A 21,938-nucleotide genomic window follows, 5' to 3' on the forward strand; every position below is an offset into this window, starting at 1 on the left:
GCTGGGGGTTAGTCAGCGTGCTCGCCCCCTCCCTTGGGACTACATCTCTGCGGGGAAACGCTGTTCACAATGTAGTCCCAAGGGAGGGGGCGAGCACGCTGACTAACCCCCAGCCAGAACGGTTCAGATGATGGGGGCAAGATTACTGAGGAGGAACAGGAAATTAGAAATTCTGACAAAGGAAAAAAAACATTTAGAAGGGAAATGGAAGGAAAAGGTAAGTGAACCAACAATGCACTAGCTTAAAGGAACATATTTAGAAAATAAAAAAACGAACCTTTACAACCCCTTTAACCATTAGGATTGAAGTTAAATTATTTTAGTGATTCAAATAGGTGTTAGGAGTTCAGGTAGATGGAAGGTGTTTTAGAGTTAGGGATATCTTTTAGGTTGATTGAATCTTGAAAGATTTGCTTCACATTAAAAAAAAACAATAATTACTCCACCAACGTAAGTTCTTATGGTCTAGAACAAATGTTTACCTCTGTTAAAAAAAAAATACACATTTTCCAGGGATGTGAAGCAATTTTCCCACTGTCATTTGACCAATATCAGGTTCCAAGAAGAACAATGTAGTCTTACTTTGGGGGTTACAAACAGAAATCTTTTAAAAGGCAAATCCACCGAAATCAAAAGCATTGTAATCCTGGTCCATACCCTCAAAATCCACATCAAACTGGCCACCCTCTGCATCTGCTGAGGGGTGATACCCTAACTCCCGAAAATCCGGAGAAGCAGGTTCAACAACACGGGCCCCATGACTTGAGGTGACCATGTTTCCCAGGGTTGGTCCAGCTGCAGCTCCACCCATAAGCACACATGCCGTCTTCACACCCCAATGCAGCTGGGAGCCATGGCGGAGGCAGTGAGGGGGGCACTTCTCTTTACAGTGAGCTGCTCTACCTGTAAGAAGCAACAGGGGTTAATGAGATCTGCTATAAAAAGGAGACTCACAGTAAAGGTATCACCTACCTTCCTTCTCTTGAGTTTTATCCTTACTTTGGCTGGAAACATCACTAAAACAGCATCTTCGGATGGGCGATTTATGGTGGAGCATGCAGCTGGTTGGAGAGAGTGGAGGCTGGTACAGACTCTAGAAGAAATTTTAAAGGTTTGTCTTCTACAGAAAGTGAGTAACTAGTAATAGAAGTAACTATTATTATGGTAAAAGTCCTGGAGAACAGTGACAATGCTATTTTTATTTATAAAAAATTTAAACTGAAGCAACACGTCCAGATACAACTTTATGGCATTAAAGGTCAGGGGTACAATCGAAAAAAAGTAGCCAACATGTTTTGGGGGGCCAAGATCACCCCCTTCATCAGGGCTAGAAAGAGCATAAGAAGATCTCCATATCACTCTGATATAAATACCATATCCTCTCTACTGGGTCATAATTAAAACCTAATAGTCAATAGTAATAGTCAATACTTGTTTTTATTTTGGTTTTAATTATGACCCCCATGGAAGGGATATTGTATTGATATCAGATTGATATGGAGATCTTCTTTTGTTCTTTCTAGTCCTGATGAAGGGGGCACTCTTGAACCCCCAAATGCATTGGCTAGTGTTTAGATTGTACCCCTGCCTTTTAATGGAATAAAGTTGTATCTGGACCACGCAGCACTACACTACAAGCCAATGAGACTGTGAAGATCCTCAGGGATGTATAAGCAGCCTGCCCGGGAACCGGATAATTTACATCAACATCAATACCATAAAGGCTAAGTTCATCTTTGTTCGACTTTTATTTTTTTTATTTTTTTTTTATTAATGCCAGCTCCCCTATGTACCAATATAGCATTAATGTACTTATTTTGCAAAAATAAAACAACTTCCCATTAGTTCTACACAGTCTTACCTCACTCTCTTCATAGCTGTTTAAAATCACTGCTCGATTACTTCTGCCTTACTTCCTGGTGAGACTTTAGGTCATGACACAGGAAGGAGTTGACCAGCTGAGGGTAGATGATGCAGGGTGTGTGCTAATGAGATCGGCTGGTCAACTGCTTCCTGTGTCATGACCTAAAGTTTGACCAGGAAGTAAGACAGAAGTAATCAAGAAGTGTGTTTAAACAGCTATAAAGAGTGTAATGTAAGCTGGCGTAGAATTAATGGAAAGCTGTTTTATTTTTGAAAAATAAGTACATTAATGCTATATTGGTACATAGGGGAGCTGGAATTTAGAAAAGAAAAAAAAAAGGTGAACAAAGGTGAACTTATCCTTTAAGATAACAGTGCCAGCAAGATAACCCTACAGGTCCAAGGTTAGCATTATACATTCCTCAAATGCTATTTTGATAATGGCATATATTCTCTCAGGTAAAGTGCACTGAAGTTTGGTATAAAACAGTTTGCTGCAAACGAAGGGCTAGAATGGTGTGCACTGTCTCATGGTGCCTACATATACCTGTAATCTTAAAATCAGTCTCTGTGTCCTTGTAGAGTGCCTTGGATTTCAGGCGTAGGATGTACACAGTGGTGTAACATCTGCTCATTTGTCTGAGCCTGACTCTATGGGGCGATTTCCTAAAACCGAAGAGTGCAAAGTCTGGTGCAGCATAGAAACCAATCAGCTTCAAGGTTTTATTGTTAGGCGGCCTACACACGGTCGAACATGTCCGCTGAAACTGGTCCGCGGACCATTTTCCGCGGACATGTACGACCGTGTGTACGGCCTAGCGGACAGGTTTCCAGCGGACAAAAGTTTCTTAGCAAGCTAAGAAACTTGTTCACTGGAAACATGTCCGTCGGACATGTCCGATGGTTAGTACACCCAATCGGACATGTCCGCTGGTTACGACGTGTAACCAGCGCCCCGAATTCCCGCACATGCGTCGAATTGATTCGACGCATGCGTGGAAGCATTGCACTTCCGTGTTTGAGAACGTCGGTGTCTTATACGTCACCGCGTTCTCTGTCCGCGGGGATTTTGGTCTGATGCTGTGTACACACATCAGACCAAAAGCTCCCGCGGACCAGTTTCATCGGACATGTTCGGTCGTGTGTACGGGGCCTTAAAGCTTAATTGAACAAGCTGAATTTAGAAGCTGATTGGCTACCATGGACAGCTGCACCACATTCTGAGTGTTCCTGTTTTAGTAAATCTCCCCCTACGTGTCAAGGGTCTGATTTTACACAAAATTTTCACTACAAACAAGGTATGCCTGTTTATTGATGGACCCCTCCTTAATGCCTAACTTCTACATTAAAATAAAAAAAAACTATAAGTATAAAATGTAGTTAATATATTCACCCTACCCCTGCCATTCTTCTGACGAGATCCTGGACAATTTTGACTAGCCCAAATTTCGACAAATTCCAATTTGCTAATCAGGCTGAAAAGTTCCAGGCAACCTACTACCAACATCTCCCAATAAAGTATAACTAAGGGCAAACCTGATCTGCTGTCTGTGTCCCCATTAGGGAGACTCCTCCTATTTGTCCTGCTTACCATTATCATTGAAAGTAAAAAGAAAATCCCACATTTTGGGTTGTCCCCAGAAAAGTGGTAATCTTCCAATGGGGACACTAGTTCTGTTGGCCAGGGGGCCCCCAAGGAGTTCCTTTAAATTGCAGGGATTTCATCTCACTTTATGTTGGGCTATGGGACAGAAAGTGAAGGGAAATCTCCCTAAGGCCTCGTACACACGACCAGACATGTCCGCTGAAACTGGTCCGCCGACCAGTGTCAGCGGACAGATCCGATCGTGTGTACAGGCTAGCGGACAGATTTCCAGCAGACAAATGTTTCTTAGCATGCTAAGAAACATGTCCACTGGGAAGCTGTCCGGCAGACATGTCCGCTGGTTAGTACGTCTAACCAGCAGACAGAAATCCCGCGCATGCGTCAAATTGATTCGACGCATGCGTGGAAGCATTGAACTCGCGCGATAGAGAACGTCGGTGTCGTCTACGTCACCGCGTTCTCTGTCCACGTGGATTTCGGTTTGATGGTGTGAACAGCCATCAGACCGAAATCTCCCAGCGGACATGTCCGATGAAATCGGTCCGGCGGACCGTTTTCATCAGACTGTCCGCTCGTCTGTACGGGGCCTAATGGGACACTAATGGCAGGAAAAAATTGACTCTATCCAAAATGGAAAAAAAAAATGTTTGTCTATATTTCTTTTTCAGTCAAAAGCTGTATTAAAGTGATTAGGAGTTAATCACATTATGTGCGGTAATCTGCGTTAATCTACACAGATCAACACAGGCTCACCTCACATCATAGAGCTGCCTTGAGGTTGTATGCTGCATTTTTCCACAATACACCGCAGTTTATCTGAAGTCACCACCTGTCACTACAGTACATTGCATGACATTTCAATAAAGTTAAAAAAAAAACAATGCAAGGCACCACCCTTCACCACCCACGCACAATACACTCCAGTCTGCACAATAAAACAAGCCGTACGAATGAGCCCTTATAGTTATGCCTTGTACACGCGATCAGAATTTCCGATGGAAAAAATCAGACAGACTTTTTCAATCGGATATTCCGATCGTGTGTAGCCCATCGCAGTTTTTTAATTGGAAATTCCAGTGAATTCCATCGGAGTTTAGATATAGAACATGTTCTATTTTTCTCCAATGGAATTCCGATGTGATTTGGCCGGGCAAAAGCCCGATCGTGTGTACCCGGCATTATAGTACTTGCTGGCAAAATTAGGGGGATTATGTATAAAATGTGGACAAAATTCTATGCCCAAAGCAAGAAAGTAGCTTCTAACTGTAATTTCTCAAGTTCTGGTCTCAAAATGAGCCAATAATTTTGACTATTTGTGATAGGCAGCAAGAAATTTTCCTGTTAGCAAGCTTTGCACCCAAAAATGTACTGGTTTTCAAAAATTTTCATTAGGGTTAGATTGTGACAAAAGAATACTTAACTGAGTTCTTCTTACAGATAGTGTCTGCTATTCCTGTGAACTGCCACCCAACGTCACTGCCTATGTCACCTTTCCATAAAACCAAGATGATTAAATGCTATATATGGGGAGAACATTATTATGATTAATATTATACACGATTTATATAGCGCCAACAGTTTACTCAGCGCTTTACAATGTAGAGGGGGGACAGCACAATTACAGTACAGTTCAATACAGAAGGTACAGGAGGGCCCTGCTCGTAGAGCTTACATTCTAAATGGAGGGGGTGGTGGTACAAAGGGTAATAGCTGCGGAGAATGATTTGATGGGGGTGGCTCGGGGACAGTTGTTAGGTGGGTGTGGGATAGGCTTCCATGAATAGGTGAGTTTTCAGGGATCTCCTAAAGGTGGAGAGGCTAGGGGCTGATCGGACATACCGCGGCAGGGAGTTCCAGAGGATAGGAGAGGCTCTGCGGAAGTCCTGAAGGCGAGCATGGGAGGAGGTAACAAGGGAGCTAGAGGGCAGGAGGAGCGGAGGGGATTATTTGGGCGATATCTGCAGATGAGGTTAGTGATGTAGCTGGGGGCCATGTTGTGAATGGCCTTGTATGTTGTGGTTAGCATTTTGAATTTTATATGGTGGGGTAAGGGAAGCCAGTGAAGGGATTGGCAGAGAGGAGCAGCAGTCACGGATTGGTTAGTGAAGTGTATTGGTCTAGCAGCAGAATTCATAATAGACTGAAGGGGGGATAGCCTGTGTAAGGTTTTAACGAGAGAGTTGCAGTAGTCAAGGCGGGAAATAATTAAGGAGTGAATAAGTTGCTTTGTGGTGTCATTAGTCAGGAAGGGTCACATTCTGTAGATGTTGCGGAGGTTAAAGCGGTGGTTCACCCTTAGAGGGCATTTTTTAGCCTTAGATTCCTGCTCGTTTTTACTAGGGGAATCGGCTATTTGTTTTAAAATATGAGCATTACTTACCTGTTTACGAGATGCATCCTCTCCGTCGCTTCCGGGTATGGGCTGCGGGAATGGGCGTTCCTTCTTGATTGACAGTCTTCCGAGAGGCTTCCGACGGTCGCATCCATCGCGTCACGATTTTTCCGAAAGAAGCCGAACGTCGGTGCGCAGGCGCAGTATAGAGCCGCACCGACGTTCGGCTTCTTTCGGCTACGAGTGACGCGATGGATGCGACCGTCGGAAGCCTTTCGGAAGACTGTCAATCAAGAAGGAACGGCCGCTCCCGAAGACCCATACCCGGAAGCGACGGAAGAAGATGCAGCTCGAAAACGGGTAAGTACGGATCATATTTTAATACAAATAGCCGATTCCCCTAGACCGAACGAGCAGGAAGCTAAGGGGGAAAAAAAAAAAAATGGTTGAACTCCCGCTTTAAGGCGGCAGGATTTAGCCAGTGATTGGATGTGGGGGCTGAAGGAGAGGTAAGAGTCAAGGATTACACCCAGCACCCTGGCATGTGTGGAGGGACCAATGATTGTGTTGTTGATCTTAATGGTAAAGTCCCTGGGGGGAACTGGGAAGGAGCAAATATAACAAGATCAGTTTTAGAAAGATTGAGTTTGAGAAAGCGTTGTGACACCCATACTGATATGTCATTCAGTAAGTTTGAGATCCGTGAGGAGATCGAGGGGGTGAGTTGAGGAATGGAGAGATAGATCTGGGTGTCGTCGGCATAGAGGTGGCATTGGAAGCCATGGGAGGTTATCAACTGGCCCAGGAAAGAGGTATAGAGCAAGAATAGAAGGGGCCCAAGGACAGAGCCTTGGGGTACCCCAACAGAAAGAGGAAGAGGAGCGGAGGAGATGGAGTTGTAAGTGACACTGAAAGTGCGCTGAGATAGGTAGGAGGAGAAGAAGGATAAAGCAGAATCATAGAGGCCAAGGGAGTGTAGTTGGCTGAGGAGGAGCAGGTGGTCAAAATAGAACATATTATTTACTTATAGGACAAAGACACGATAATACACACAATCACAATTTACAAAGCTTACACACAAAGATACGCATACTTCTTTTAAAAAAAGTGACAGTTATTTTCAGCTACAAAGCAGAGCCCAATAAAATGTAACATTGCAATCACATTGTTAGTTGAATCTATAATATAAAAATATATATTTTCAAGGTGGAAACAGGATGAAGTTGTACAGCGCGGTTTTACTGACCTCTTTCACTTTCCGTAAGATATTTATCCATTTGCTACAAAGGAAACAGTAAAATAAATGAAGTCATAATTGTAAATCTGTTAAAGCATAAAAAAAAAAACTTCACTAAGTCATATACTATGCACAATATTCTACAAATTCTGCTACTTTAATAAGGTATGGTGCAGGATAAGGAAAATATATAAAGTTACCGTAGATATATAAAAGATATGTATATTGTTACATACAATAGAGGGTACATTTTCATATATGCATCCCCGTTTTGCGAAAAACTATTTCATCCTTATTGGTATTTTACATACAGTATATAGCTTGCTTAGCTCCTGACTTTACTACCACTTCTGACTTATGTTCAACCCCTTAAAGTACCAAAGTTATTGTACACCTCCTGGGACACACACAGGAACTTTATTGGCATCCCTGTCTTAGTCAGTAGGGTTCAAAATTGAGTTGGCCCACCCTTTGAAGCTAAAACAGCTTCAACTCTTCTGGGAAGGCTGTCCACAAGGTTTAGGAGTGTGTCTATGGGAACGTTTGACCATTCTTCCAGAAGCGCATTTGTGAGGTCAGGCACTGATGTGGATGAGAAGACCTGGATCGCAGTCTCCACCTTAAAGCCTTGTACACACGATCAGTCCATCCGATGAGAACGGACCGATGAACCGTTTTCATCGGTTAACTGATGAAGCTGACTGATGGTCCGTCTCGCCTACACACCATCGGTTAAAAGGCCCTACCCCCATTGAACCCCTCTTTTGTTTCCTAACTTTGCATATGGGAGAGTGTCATCTGGCGGGTTCCTGAGTGCTGTTTCCCCCATTGTGATTTGTGATCTGGTGGATTAAAGGCCGCGGCTGGGTTATAGCCAAATGCACAATTGGCTTACCCTCTGGTAAGCAGCCCCTTTTTACTGGTGAAGGGATCACTTCAGACAAGCTTTTCTCACGTAGTGGTGGTCTGTTAAGGATTAATTGCATGAGTGTGTCTGCTGGAGGATTCGGCTTAACCACTTCTTTGCTGTGTAAACACTCACTGTGGACTATTGAACTTAATTTACATGAACTGATTTCACCATTATAGGGGTTACTCCTTATGATTGAACAATTTTTTTTTTTTTTTTTGGCGCAGCTTTATTTGTTTTTTCTAGTAATGGCTCATTCAGTGATTTCCATCTTCCAAGGTCATTGGTCAGGTTTGGTATAGGCATAGTTACATTGGTTAAAACTGGACCAGTGTAATAATGTATAAAATAACCAAACCTGGAATTCTACTATATTGACTCTCATGGGTTATTTTAAATATGACTAGAACCTTGGTTCAGCATGCACAGCCAAAGCGATTTAACACAGAGGATTCCCTTTCAGTCTCAGGGAACTTCTAATAATTACTATATTTACAGATCACCATACATTAATGCGATGGTCAGGGGGGATCATGCTCCTTACATTTGTGGTCAGTGGGAAGAATCCCCATCTTACAGATACATACTGTAGTTGGCAACATTGTAAAAAAATGTATAGGGACACTTTTTTGTCTGTAGGCGGGGTCTTATAATTAGGGGGTGGGGTATTCGTTTGTAGGTGTGACATAGTTGGGAAATAAAAATGCGGACTGCCAGTCGGGGACCTCTAGCAGCGGTGGCAAAAAATTAGGAAAAAACGGATTTCCCGGGACACAATAAAATCGGGAAAAGTGTCTAAATCCCAGGAATGTCCCGGGAAATTCGGGACAGTTGGCAACTATGCAGATAGCGAAAAAGAGCATTGCTGTCTTCTAAGTGGAAAAAAAATGCTCCTTTCTTAAGGATCTCCTAGCAAACTCTGGAGGAACCCAGGATTAGAAAGAATAGTCCCAATCCTTCAGACCAATCTTTAAGCAATTAGATTAATAATTCAGGTCTGCTAATTGTTCAAATACCTGCATTCCTGTGAATCCGGAGCCAGGAGCAGTAGTGTTCTACCATCGCTCAGAGACAATCCTAAACAGCTGCTCTTCTGTGTGCCAGCTGGCAGCTTGGGCATTTCACCCAGCTCAATGCCCTCTAATATTGCTTGGCATCGAGACAGTAATGGGATCTCCAGGTCAGCTGAGGAATCGGCATCCCGGAACACGAGGAGGCTACCTTCCTGTGTAAGTTGGAGATATCTTTCTTTCCACTGCTTGAAAAGGAATCCGCCTATGGATGGAGAAACATATGCCTTAAAGCGGAGTTCCGGCCACAATTTCACTTTTTAAATATAAATACCCCTGTAATACACAAGCTTAATGTATTCTAGTAAAGTTAGTCTGTAAACTAAGGTCCGTTTTGTTAGGTTGTTACAGCATTTAGACACTTTATAAAATAGAAATTGACTGGGGCCATCTTAAGTGTGGGCATCATGAAGCCAGACTGTATGACTTCCTGGATTTCAGCCTTGCAAATCTCGCACATGCTCAGTGCTGCACAAGCAGTGTCAGATCAGGTTTCAGCACCTGTGCTGTCCAAGTCACATGATTCTTTGTGACTGGGGAATGCAGACTCCTGGAAAGTTACACCCACTACATTCCCAGGAGTCTGTGCGGTGTAGGTTAGGAAGCATTAAGCACCTAGGTGCAGGAAGTGGGAAGATTAACTATTCTGCCTAGCAACAACACTTTAAAGACATCATTTATGGATGATTCCGCACACAGTCCAAGGTTCCAAAAAATATTATCCACACAAAGGCATACAGTTAAAAGCCTGCCTACACTAACAGGTTAACCTTAAAAAAGAGTCTTATGCCGCGTACACATGATCTGACATTCCGACAACAAAACCGTAGATACATTTCCAACAGATGTTGGCTCAAACTTGTCTTGCATGAACAAAATTGTTGTCGAACATTCCGAACGTCAACAACGCGGTGACGTACATCACTACGACAAGCAGAGAAAAATGAAGTTCAATAATTCCGAGCATGCGTCAAATTGATTCCGAGCATGCGTAGAATTTTTGTGCGTTGAATTGTGTACACACGGTCGGAATTTCCGACAACAACTTTTGTTGTCGGAAAATTTGAGAACCAGCTCTCAAATTTTTGTTGTTGGAAATTCCAACAGCAAATGTCCGATGGAGCCTACACACGGCTGGATTTTTCGCCAACAAGCTCACATCGAACATTTGTTGTCGGAAATTCTGACCGTGTGTACGCGGCATTAGTCATAGCTATGATTAAAATACATTTTTTAAGGTTGAAAAATATTAGAAGACACAGGGGTCAATTCACTAATGTTTACCACATGCGATAACATGATCACGTCGAATGCAGTAAATAAAATCCAATTCACGAAAAAAAAAGAAAATTGAGATTATGCAGTATTTTTGCATCGCATAGTAGCCCATTATGTGTCACTTACCTGAAACCAAAGCCTCCGATGTCACCACTGTCCCCAGTAGCAGTGAGGGTCCATCTTCACCCCTCTTCCTCCTGGTGCCGTGAACTCCGGCTATGTGACTGGCCCGAGACGCGGTCACTCCCGCGCATGCACGCAGGAGCCGCCAGTCATGGCATGACCCCTTTAGAAATGGAACTATCTGCCCTTTCTAAAGTGGGCATGCGCCATAGACATTGGCACAGTGTAAATATTTTCTTGAAAAATATTTCCTAAACCGTGGAGGTTTAGGAGATATTTCCAGCACCTACAGGTAATGCAGCGTACACACGACCGTTTTTCATGAAGAGAAAAATGCAATTTTTTATATTGGTCGTGAAAAACGGTCGTGTGTAGGCTCCATAGCATTTTTCTTAACGAGAAAAATGGGCGATTTTTTTTTAGAACCTGCTCTATTTTTTCTCATCGTTTTTCACTTCGTTCTTTTTCACGTGGTGAAAAACGGTCGTGTACACTTTAACGAGGGGGAAAAAACGCGCATGCTCAGAAGCAAGTTATGAGACGGGGAAATCAGCAAAAGCAGCCCAAAGGGTGGCGCCATTCGAATGAAACTTTCCCTTTATAGTACCGTCGTACGTGTTGTACGTCACCACGCTTTGCTCGAGCATTTTTTTTTCACGAACGTGTGTATGCAAGGCAGGCTTGAGAGGAATCACGACAAATCACGTTGAGAAAATGTTTTTTTTTCCATGACATGAATAACGGTCGTGTGTACGCGGCATAAGCCTTAATATAGGCTTACCTGTAGGTAAAAGTGGCTGTACAGGGTGTACAACCACTTTAAGTCCAATTCCCAAACAGAACAGAGAGTAAAAAACATGCAATATTTATCACCAGGGTTTTGCTGGTGGTATCACATGTAGTATTTGTCAGAAACAGTCTGGGGACCCCCCAAAAGCTGGTTGCTAAGGAGCGGGCCGGGAAATCACCTGCTGATTCTATAAACACAGATTTTACTGAATGTAAAAAGAAATATCTGCAATTAAAAATTCTGAAGAAAAAAAACAGCTCCTTAGACATTAGTGTATTGTTTTTGGCAAATATCTCCTAAACCGGGTAGGTTTCGGAGATATTGCAAACACCTACAGGTAAGCTTTAATCTAGGCTTACCTGTAGGTGTAACTTTCCCCAGAGGGTTTACAACCACTTTAATGTAACACACAAGAACAGAAAGGGGTGAATAGGCCCTAAAAGTGAAATAAATAGCTAGATTCAGAAAGAGTTAGGCCGGCGTATCAGTAGATACGCCGACCTTACTCGGAATCTGCGCCGTCCTAAGTTTAAGTGTATTCTCAAACTGAGATACACTAAAACATAGCTAAGATACGACAGCCTGCGCCGTCGTATCTTAGGGTGCAATATTTAAGCTGGCCGCTAGGTGGCGCTTTCATTGAGGTTGGCGTAAAATATGTAAATCACTAGATAACCCTATTCACGAACGTACGTGCGCCCGTCGCAGTAAAGATACGCCGTTTACGTAAGGCATTTTCAGGCGTAAAGTTATTCCATCAAATAGCTGAACTAGTAATGTTAAGTATGGCCGCCGTTCCCGCGTCGAAATTTGAAAATTTTACGTAGTTTGCGTAAGTCGTCCGTGAATAGGGCTGGACGTAATTTACATCCACGTCGAAACCAATACATCCTTGCGGCGTACTTTGCCGCAATGCACACTGGGATATGTACACGGACGGCGCATGCGCCGTTCGGAAAAAACGTCAATCACGTCAGGTCACCCCCCATTAACATAAAACACTCCCCCTCAGCCTAATTTGAATTAGGCGCGCTTACGCCGGCCACATTTACGCTACGCCACCGTAAGTTAGGAGGCAAGTACTTTGTGAATACAGTACTTGCCTATCTAACTTAAGGCGGCGTAGCGTAAATATGATACACTACACCGCCTTAAAGATGCAGCGGTCTTTATGAATCCAGCAAAAAATCTACAACTGTCACCAAAACATAGGCGAAATCCACCCATATGGACAATTCAGTGGGCTACATAATAATAGAAAAAAAATTAATACGAGACTAAATCTACTGCCTGAAAAAGCTTTTTAATATACAATATTACATATGTTAAAAAAAAAAAAAAAAAATTCTAAATCTTTATTTTCTGCTTTTGACCATAATAAAGTCTATAGGTATTAAAGAATATGGGACAGTCCTTTGATCCTCTTATCTCACTGCTGACTGAAAATCATTTTCATTTATAGGCAGAGACCTAGACTGACTATGATAGGAGATAAGGGAAACAGTTATAATTTATTAAATCATTATTTATTTGTATTCAACGTATTTGGGGTCATTTCACTAAGAGTTAAAAGACCCCAGATCTCTCCATAAAGAGGACCTGTCATAGCCCATGCTATCACAAGGGATGTTGTTCATCCCTTCTGATAGCAATAAAGTTGATAACAATCTAAAAAGAAAGATACAGTGATTAAAAATAAATAAAAAAATAATGAAATTATATATTTTTTTAAAGTGCCCATGTCCCCCCTTGCTCACGCGCAAAGGTGAATGCACACATTGGTCCTGTATACATACGTAAATGCGCCACACATGTGAACGTCAGAGCGAGAGCAATAATTCTAGCTCCAGACCTCCTGTGTAACTTTAAACTGGTCACCTGTAAAGCAGGGGTCCCAAGCCCCTGGGCCGCAGACCGCTGCAAGTCTGCGGCCTGTTGATGACAGGGCCACACAGCAGGAGATGAGCGGCAGCCGCGGTCCATATAGGGCTGTCACAAACCACGATTGGCGATTACTCCTGCTGTGCATCAATTCCTGTTTGTCCTCTCCTGGCTCCTCTGCCCACCTGGCCGACAATGTCATCCAATCAGCAGTGCAGGGGGGCGGATCGGATCGAGCTGCAGATCGGAATGGAGAGCTCCTCTTACCCCCCTGCCTTGGTGAAAGGATGACATCGTCTGGCAGGAGGGGGAGGCAGGAGAAGACACAGGGACTGATCAAAGCCTCTGCCCTGCCAGAGGTAGGAGTCCTGTGCAGGGGAAGCAGACATTAGAATGGGGAAGAGTGGAGGGGAGGGGCAGACTTCAGGGGCACTGTGATGGAGGAGGCTGTGGTTGCTAGGGCACTGTAATATAAAGGGGACTACACTGTACAGGGACACTGTAATCATTATAGTGCCCCTGTACAGTGCAGTCCCCTTTATATCACAGTGCAGCTCCCTGTACATCACAGCTCCCCTTTACAGTGCAGTCTCCTTACATTATTGTAAAGGGGAACTGTGATGTAAATGGGATTGCAATCTAAAGGGACACTGAAATGTATAAAGGGGGGGACTGTGCTGTAAAGGGGGCTGAGGACACTGATATAAAGGGGGACTGTGCTATAAAGGGAGGCTGAGGGCACTGATATAAAGGGGGACTGTTCTGTAAAGGGGGGGGGGAAGAGGGGCTGAGGAAACCGATATAAAGGGGGAACTGTGCTGTAAAGGGGGGCTGAGGACACTGATATAAGGGGGGGACTGTGCTGTAAAGCAGTGGTCCCCACCCTATTTGGCAACGGGGACTGGCTGCATGGAAGAAAATTGTGCCAAGGCCTGGCGGGGGGGGGGGATGTACGCACATGCGGGGGGTAAACGATTTTTCGTGGGTAATTTATCGGGGAAATAGCTGGTGTTTTGCTGTTGGCGCTTCAATCATCACGACACCATGGTTGGTATGGTGTCAGAATGATTGAAGAACATTATTTCTTATATTACATTGTAATATAAATTAAATAGTTCAACTCACCATAATGCAGAATCAGTGGGAGCCATGAGCGTGTCACTTGCCATGTCGCCTGCCACCAGATGCAGCTTGTCACTTTACACGTCGCCTGCCACCAGATGAGGAATGTCACTTGCCACGTCACCTGCCAGTGCCACCAGATGAGGAATGCCACATCACCTGCCAGTGCCACCAGATGAGGAATGCCACTTGCCATGTCACCTGCCAGTGCCACCAGATGAGGAATGCCACTTGCCACGTCACCTGCCAGTGCCACCAAATGAGGAATGCCATGTCACCTGCCTGTGTCACCAGATGAGGAATGCCACTTGCCATGTCACCTGCCAGTGCCACCAGATGAGGAATGCCACTTGCCACGTCACCTGCCAGTGCCACCAGATGAGGAATGCCATGTCACCTGCCTGTGTCACCAGATGAGGAATGCCATGTGCCACGTCACCTGCCAGTGCCACCAGATGAGGAATGCCACTTGCCACATCACCTGCCAGTGCCACCAGATTTGGATTGTCACTGCATTGGTAGCACTGGTTCAGTGGTCGTTGAGTGGGGGCAGGAGACCGGAGTAAAAGGTCAGGCGGTGAGAGATGTAATGGCGATTGGATGGTATTCGTGTGTGCCGCGGCGGTAACCTAACAACCAGCCACGCTCAAGGCGTCTGACGTGGATGTGCAGGGAGACCGTGTAGCGGGCCGCGCACGCACATCGTAGCAAGGGGATCGTTGCCGACGTCGTCATGGAGACGTGACGTCGGCGTATCCTGCCCCTAGATCGGAAAGCGACCAATCAAGGGAGGTGGCGGAGAGTGAGCAGACGTGAGTGTAGGACCAGCAAGTGGGCAAAGAGTGAGAGCGCGCTTCTCTCATCCGCCAGCCCGCCTTTCTGATCCACCTGCCCGCCTTACAATGTCATGCTGCCCGCTGTGGCCCAGCTGCAGAGGCGATACGGCCCGATAGTGGGCCGCGGCCCGGGGGTTGACGACCCCTGCTGTAAAGAGGGGCTGAGGACACTGATATAAAGATGGGACTGTGCTGTAAAGGGGGGCTGAGGACACTGATATAAAGATGGGACTGTGCTGTAAAGGGGGGCTGAGGACAGACTCCAAGAAAGTTTGCCAAACAAACTCAACTTTCTGTAATGACAATACATAAGGAATTCTGAGGAATTCCTTAGACTGCTTGTGAGATATTCATTTGGTGGAGGTCTGTCTGTCCCTCTAGACGTATTAGACTCTGCATGTCCTCTCATTCTCATATTTAGTCTGAGCTCTCGGACATGTGTGGATTACAGGACGTTCCCAGAGCTCAGGAACAGTTTCTATGGATTAAAAAGCAATTATATCTGTAGCAGTGACACTAATCTTCAGCAGGACACACAATATACCCGGGCACTGAACAGGGGTGGAGAGATGATACTGAGATCATGTGCTACTCCTCTAGAGAAGAGATGATGTGTAAAATGATTAAAATTAATACCAAGGATTCATTTAGAAAGCGTGAGACAAATATGAACCCCATTTCGTTAAGTGTGTGTTAAATGCGGAAACATATTTCTAAATTGCACCTTGTTCTTTATTTATAGTAGCTGCATCCATGACAATATTTCTGCAGAGCACTCTGGTTTTCCTACACAGAAAGCACAGCAGTACTTTTTCCTGTTGAGATTTAATCTTTATTATTGAAACTCGGTGGAGCTGTTTAGAAGAGAGAGAGAGGGGATATTAGCCATTTAGTTCTTAGTTGTATGTATAATCTGAGCTTCAGACACTTGTAACGACACCCCGAGTAATGAAAGGGGTTAAAGTCGTTTAGGACATTCCATTCCCGAATACACAGGCAGTTACCGAATGCTCCAATCAGCCGAATAAGAAACCCATACGAATAATTCCCCCCCAAATACGAGACGAGGCTCTGTGTTGAGGGTCAAGCAGGAATCTGACTTTATTAGCACCAGACTACAAGTCTTAAATACAGTGTATACATCCTGCTCATATTACTCTGAAAACACACCTGTGACCAGAAACCCAATTAACATGAGCTAATTAACTAATCTCTTTAAGCAGCCTGGTCCTTGTTATGATAAATCAGGATTTCACTACAGGTCAGACTTGTTGTCACCGAGCTTCACACAGTAGATGATACATTATCATAAGTTTAAACGCAGGACATATTCTCACAATAGCAGGGGCTCCAGTAGGAGTCGGCTCGTCTCCTACATTGTACAGAGGCCAATGTGATCAGCTCTTTCAATTAACATGTTGAGTTCAGAATCAAACAAACCAAGAATAGTCTTTACATATATCCTGGGAGATATTGTGGATAAATATTACTGTCCCATTTTAAGTAATCCAAGTGATATGTTCTTAGTCACTCTGTGCCCAAAAGTGACTCCTGTCACAGCACTCAACTAGGTAAACAACCCCCCCCCCCCCCGCAAAGCAGTTAAGATTATCCTGGTAAACACATGAAAAGTAGCCCTAGTAGTTCTACTTACTTGAATTTTGTTTTTGTAATAATAACCACTTAAGGACCAAAAGAATTTGCCCCCTTAATGACCAGGCAATTTTCTGCTAAACGGGACTGCTTCGCTTTAACTGACAATTGCGCGGTCGTGCGATGTTGTACCCAAACAAAATGTATGTCCTTTTTTCTCACACAAATATAGCTTTTTTTTTTGGTGGTGTAAACAAATAACAAGCACCAATTTTGAAAAAATATATCTATATTTTTTACTTTTTGCTATCAGAAAAATGCCCCTAAAAAAAATAAAAAAAAACAAATTTCTTCCTCAGTTTAAGCCAATATGTACTCTGCTACATATTTTTGGTAAAAAAAATAAAAAACGCAATAAGCTAATATTTATTGGTTTGCGCAAAAGTTATAGCATCTACAAACTATTGGATAGATTTATGGAATTTTTATTTATTTTTTATTGTTTTTCTAGTAATGTCGGTGATCTGCGATTTTTAGCGGGACAGCAACATTGCGGCGGACAGATCGAACACTTTTGAAATTTTTTTGGGACCACTGAGATTTATACAGCGATCAGAGCTAAAAATAGCCACTGATTACTGTATAAATGACACTGGCAGGGAAGGGATTAACACTAGGGGGCGATCAAGGGGTTAACTGTATTCCCTGGGAGGTGTTTCTAACTGTATGGGGGCTGGGCTGATTAGAATCTGTCTCTCCTCCCCTGACAGACCAGAGATCTGTTTGTTTACACTGACAGATCCATGTTCTGCCTGTCTCTGAAGAGATCGCGGGTGGCCGGCTGACATCGAGTCCATCGGACCCTCTGGGTGGCTCCCCCGCTCGTAAATGGGCAAATCGCGAGTATGTGCCCGAGGTACAAAGATGGCGATTCACGCAGGGGAGCCAACTTGGCGCAGTACAACTGCGGCGGGCGGTCCGTAGCTAGTTAAAGTGGTTGTAAAGGCATAAGGTTTTTACCTTTATGTATTCTAGGTAAAAAATACTTTTGTGCAGGAGCCCCCCCAGACCCCCCTATTACTTACCTGAGCCCCCTCTCGATCCAGCGATGTTCACAAGAGACTTGCACTGCTGATTGACTTTTGGCAGCAGCGGGAGCCATTGAACCAATCATGAGATGGAGGGGTGGGGCCGAACCACGGCTCCGTGTGTGGTCAGCTGCTAGCTGTGGGGGCACTGGGCAGGAGGAAGGAGCCAGGAGCACCAGTAAGGGACCCTAGAAGAGGAGGATCCAGGCTGCTGTGTGCAAAACCGCTGCACAGAGCAGGTAAGTATGACATATTTGTTATTTAAAAAAAAGAAAAGACTTTAGTATCACAAGAATTCATATGCATTATTTAATACTTGGCTAAACAAAAGTTAAATATTTTTAATGTTTCATGTTTAGTTCTGAACACTATAAATACAAGTATACATTATTATTTATATCATATTATAATTGGATAGCATCCTATGACTCTAAGCAATAAGGCCTCAAGTACATGGGTGGTAAAGTAGACAGCTGCAGTATATAGCCACACATAATAATTCGAGTTGAGCGGACACCTGGATGTTCGGGTTCGGGTCCGAACCCGAACTTAAAAAAAAAAGTGGATTATCACCGCTGGAGTTTTTTTTTTTTTTATTAACAAAGGACTTTATTCTACGGTGTGTGTGTGTGTGTTTTTTTTACAAGACTTTACACTTCCTTCGTGAAATGGTAGGGGTACAATGTACCCCATTACCATTTCACACAGGGGGGGGTCAGGATCTGGGGGTCCCCTTTGTTAAAGGGGTCTTCCAGATTCTGATAAGCCTCCCGCCCGCATACCCCCACAACCACCGGGCAAGGGTTGTGGGGATGAGACCCTTGTCCCCATCAACATGGGGACATCCTCCCCATGTTGAGGGCATGTGGCCTGGTGCGGTTCAGGAGAGGGGGGGGCCGCACTCTGTCCCCACCTCTTTTCTGCGGCCGGCCAGGTCAACGTGCTCGGATAACGGGTCTGGTTATGGATATTTAGGGGAAACCGCACGTCATTTTTGTTTTAAATTGACGGCGGGGTTCCCCTTAATATCCATACCAGAACTAAAGGGTCTGGTTATTGAATTTGCGGGGAGCTCCGCGCATTTTTTTCCCCCGAACTCCGATCCCGGACCCAAACTTTTTCCAATTATTCGGGTTCGGGTCCGGGTTCGGGAAAAACCCAAAGTCCGTACCGAACCCGAACTTTACAGTTCGGGTTCGCTCAACCCTAATAATAATAAATAGCTGGAACCTAGTTTAACGCAAGTATTAGCTGCCTTTTTCTCACACACAGTCACAGGTAAAAACTCTCTAAAGCAAGTTTTAAAAAATATTGTATAACTGCAGGCAAATAATTAGAAACCACTCTAGAATACTTCCCAGAATGCTCTGCACAACACAAATTCACTGTGCCAAGGCTTACATGGGGGTTGAGCACAGGGCAGAGCTCACCATTGCAGACAATAAGAACAACCCCCTGCGCTCAAGAGTAATTCTCCGGCACCAATGGGCCTTTCCTCATCCACAGTTAAATTATATGTATATGTAAGACATTGCAGCCTTCTTGACCCATATTGCAACGCTGAAAAAAAAAGAAAAAAAAGAAAGACGGGCGCACCAACATTGCTCATTACCTTTATAAATCTTTGTATTTTAGTAATAAAACAGGTACCCGTATTTATCGGCGTATACCGCACACTTTTTTCCGCTTAAAATCAGAATTTTTTTTACCGCATCCAATTCGCATAGCAGGAGAATGTGACTGGCTCTCTATGGAGCCGGTTCACATATCTCTGGTGCGGTGTGCAGGAAAAAAGTGTGCCTTTTTTGGTGCGTTTCAGGTCCAAAATTCGGGCTGAAATTGGACCTGAAACGGTGAACCAGGACACACCGGACCCCTGCTTGCGCCGGATGCGGCAATAGTGTGAACCGTGCCTGATAAAGTGCACCTCAGAAAACCTTTCATCAGTTCTGAGGGGTCAACAAAATGACAATAATTGCTGGCCGATTGTTTTGAGCTATGGCACTTTGCGATGTCCCTTATGGTGGCTATACACACTTTGATAAAATATTGATTTATTTTTCGATTGGTCTCCCGATTTCAATCTATAGCTGACAAACCATTCAATCAATACGAAACCAGGGAAGTGGATTTGGAAGGTATGATCGTAAATTGTCAATCACATCTCTGTTTTCAATATGCAATCCCACAATCTGATTGATCAACATACGATCAAATTCATGAACAAAGCATCTCAGTGCTGCCGATCAACATGATCAATAATTTTCCGTACTGGCCGATCAACTCACTTTGATCGAATCCAATCTAAATCCAAGTCTAAAATCATCAGAATAGAAGCTACAGTATTCTTTCCCCATTGTTTGTTAATTTGATCATTTTTATTTAATCACGTGTTGATCAGATAATAAAATAGAAGCATGTATGGCCACTGAGCTTATAAATGGTTCACAAGGGTAGTTTTGAACATATGGGGCCAGATTCTTAAAGACCTACGATGGGCGTATCAGTATATACGCCGCCGTAACTCCGAATGCGCGACGTCGCAACTTTAAGCGTATGCTCAAACTGAGATACGCTTAAATGTTGCTAAGATACGGCCGGCGTAAGTCTCCTATGCCGTTGTATCTTAACTGCATATTTACGCTGGCCGCTAAGGGCGTGTATGCTGATTTACACCTAGAATATGTAAATCAGCTAGATACGCCTATTCACAAACGTACGCCCGGCCGTCGCAGTAAAGATACGCCGTTTACGTAAGGGGTTTTCAGGCGTAAACATAAACCACCAAAAACATGGCGCAGCCAATGTTAAGTATGGACGTCGGAACCGCGGCAAATTTTTCAAATTTTACGTCGTTTGCGTAACTCGTCCGTGAATGGGGCTGGCCGTAATTTACGTTCACGTCGAAAGCATGACGATTTGCCGACGTAATTTGGAGCATGCACACTGGGATACGTCCACAGACGGCGCATGCGCCATTTGATCGAAACGTCATTTACGTGGGGTCACAGTTAATATACATAAAACACGCCCACAGCTTCAACATTTGAATTAGGCGGGCTTACGCCGGCCCTAATACGCTACGCCGCCGTAACTTCGGCGGCAAAATCTTTGAAAATACCATACTCGCCTCTCAAAGTTACGGCGGCGTAGCGTATAGGAGATATGCTACGCCCGCCTAAAGGTACGTGAATCTACCCCATGGTCTATATATTGTGTTGAAATTCTGTTAAAAAGACCTAAGTACCTCCCCAAAACATCAAGTCAACTACAAGTCAAAACATCTACCGGGGGTGTCAATGCAAGCTGAGAGTAGAGACCTTAAAGTGGTTCTAAAGGCAGACTTTTTTTTACCTTTCTCTACAATAAGGTAAAAAAACTTCCACTCCAGCCCCCCCCCCCCCCAATACTTACCTGAACCACATCAGGATCCAGCGTTGTGCACAAGATCTCCGTGGACTCTACCTCCTCATTAGCTGAGCCATTGACTCCATCTGCCATCAATCACAGCCAATGAGCCATTAAGGAGAGAGAGGGGGTGTGGCCAAGGCACAGTTCTGTGTGTGAATGGACACGCAGAGCAGCGGCTCAGGAACGAGCCTGACTAGGTACCCCCATTGCAAGCTTCTTAGTCTGGGGGGACTCTGGAGGGGCCAGAATTGCTAGCGGGGGATCTGAGGCCTCGTACACATGACCGAGTTTCTCGGCAAAAACCAGCAAGAAACTTGCTGGTATTTTTTTTTTGCAGAGGAAACCGGTCGTGTGTACACTTTTCGACAAGGAAACTGTTGAGGATCTCGTCGAGCCAAAAAGAGTGCATGTCTTCTTTTTCCTCGAAGGGAATGGGGAAATTTGGCTTACCGAGATCCTCGACAGCCTAACAAGGAACTCGACAAACAAAACGATGTGTTTCGCCCGACGAGTTTCTCGGTCGTGTGTACGAGGCTTAAGAGGAGGATTAGGGCTGCTCTTTGAAAAACCACTGCACAGAGAAGTTAAAGGGGTTGTAAAGGTACATCCGAGGATTAGTGGCACCCCAGCCCCCCCCCCCGTTTACTTACCTGGCCCCTTGAAAGTCCCGCACAGTGAACGCGCTGGCTTCGCGGCTGGGCTTCTCAGCTCATTCATTGGTTGATTGATAGCAGCGCAGCCATTGGCTCTCGCTGCTGTCAATCAAATCAATGACGTGGTGCGCCAGGGCGGGGCGGA

General features: G+C 44.4%; 1 protein-coding gene across 1 annotated transcript; it reads right to left on the reverse strand.

Moving 5' to 3' along the window:
• Positions 1–238: 238 nt before the first annotated feature.
• LOC120914519 lies at positions 239–21,230 on the reverse strand. The gene is made up of 5 exons (XM_040325196.1): positions 21,144–21,230; positions 8,965–9,245; positions 7,048–7,081; positions 973–1,093; positions 239–903 (listed from the first exon to the last, which is right to left on the reverse strand). The coding sequence occupies exons 1-5, from the start codon at positions 21,228–21,230 to the stop codon at positions 608–610; spliced, it is 819 nt and encodes a 272-aa protein (XP_040181130.1). The 3' UTR covers positions 239–607.
• Positions 21,231–21,938: the final 708 nt, after the last annotated feature.

The sequence above is a fragment of the Rana temporaria genome, chromosome 9, assembly GCF_905171775.1.
Source record: "Rana temporaria chromosome 9, aRanTem1.1, whole genome shotgun sequence".
NCBI lineage: Eukaryota > Metazoa > Chordata > Amphibia > Anura > Ranidae > Rana > Rana temporaria.

Bases quoted from the DNA above. Each gene is read 5' to 3' on its own strand.
- LOC120914519 (XM_040325196.1), bottom strand. From the start codon at position 21,230: ATGGCAGATGGAGTCAATGGCTCAGCTAATGAGGAGGTAGAGTCCACG. The intron at 7,082-8,964 runs GTATTTGAACAA...TTTCCTTTGTAG, and splicing joins CCGGATTCACAGGAATGCAG to CAAATGGATAAATATCTTAC. The intron at 1,094-7,047 runs GTCAGTAAAACC...AATTTCTTCTAG, and splicing joins TCTTACGGAAAGTGAAAGAG to AGTCTGTACCAGCCTCCACT.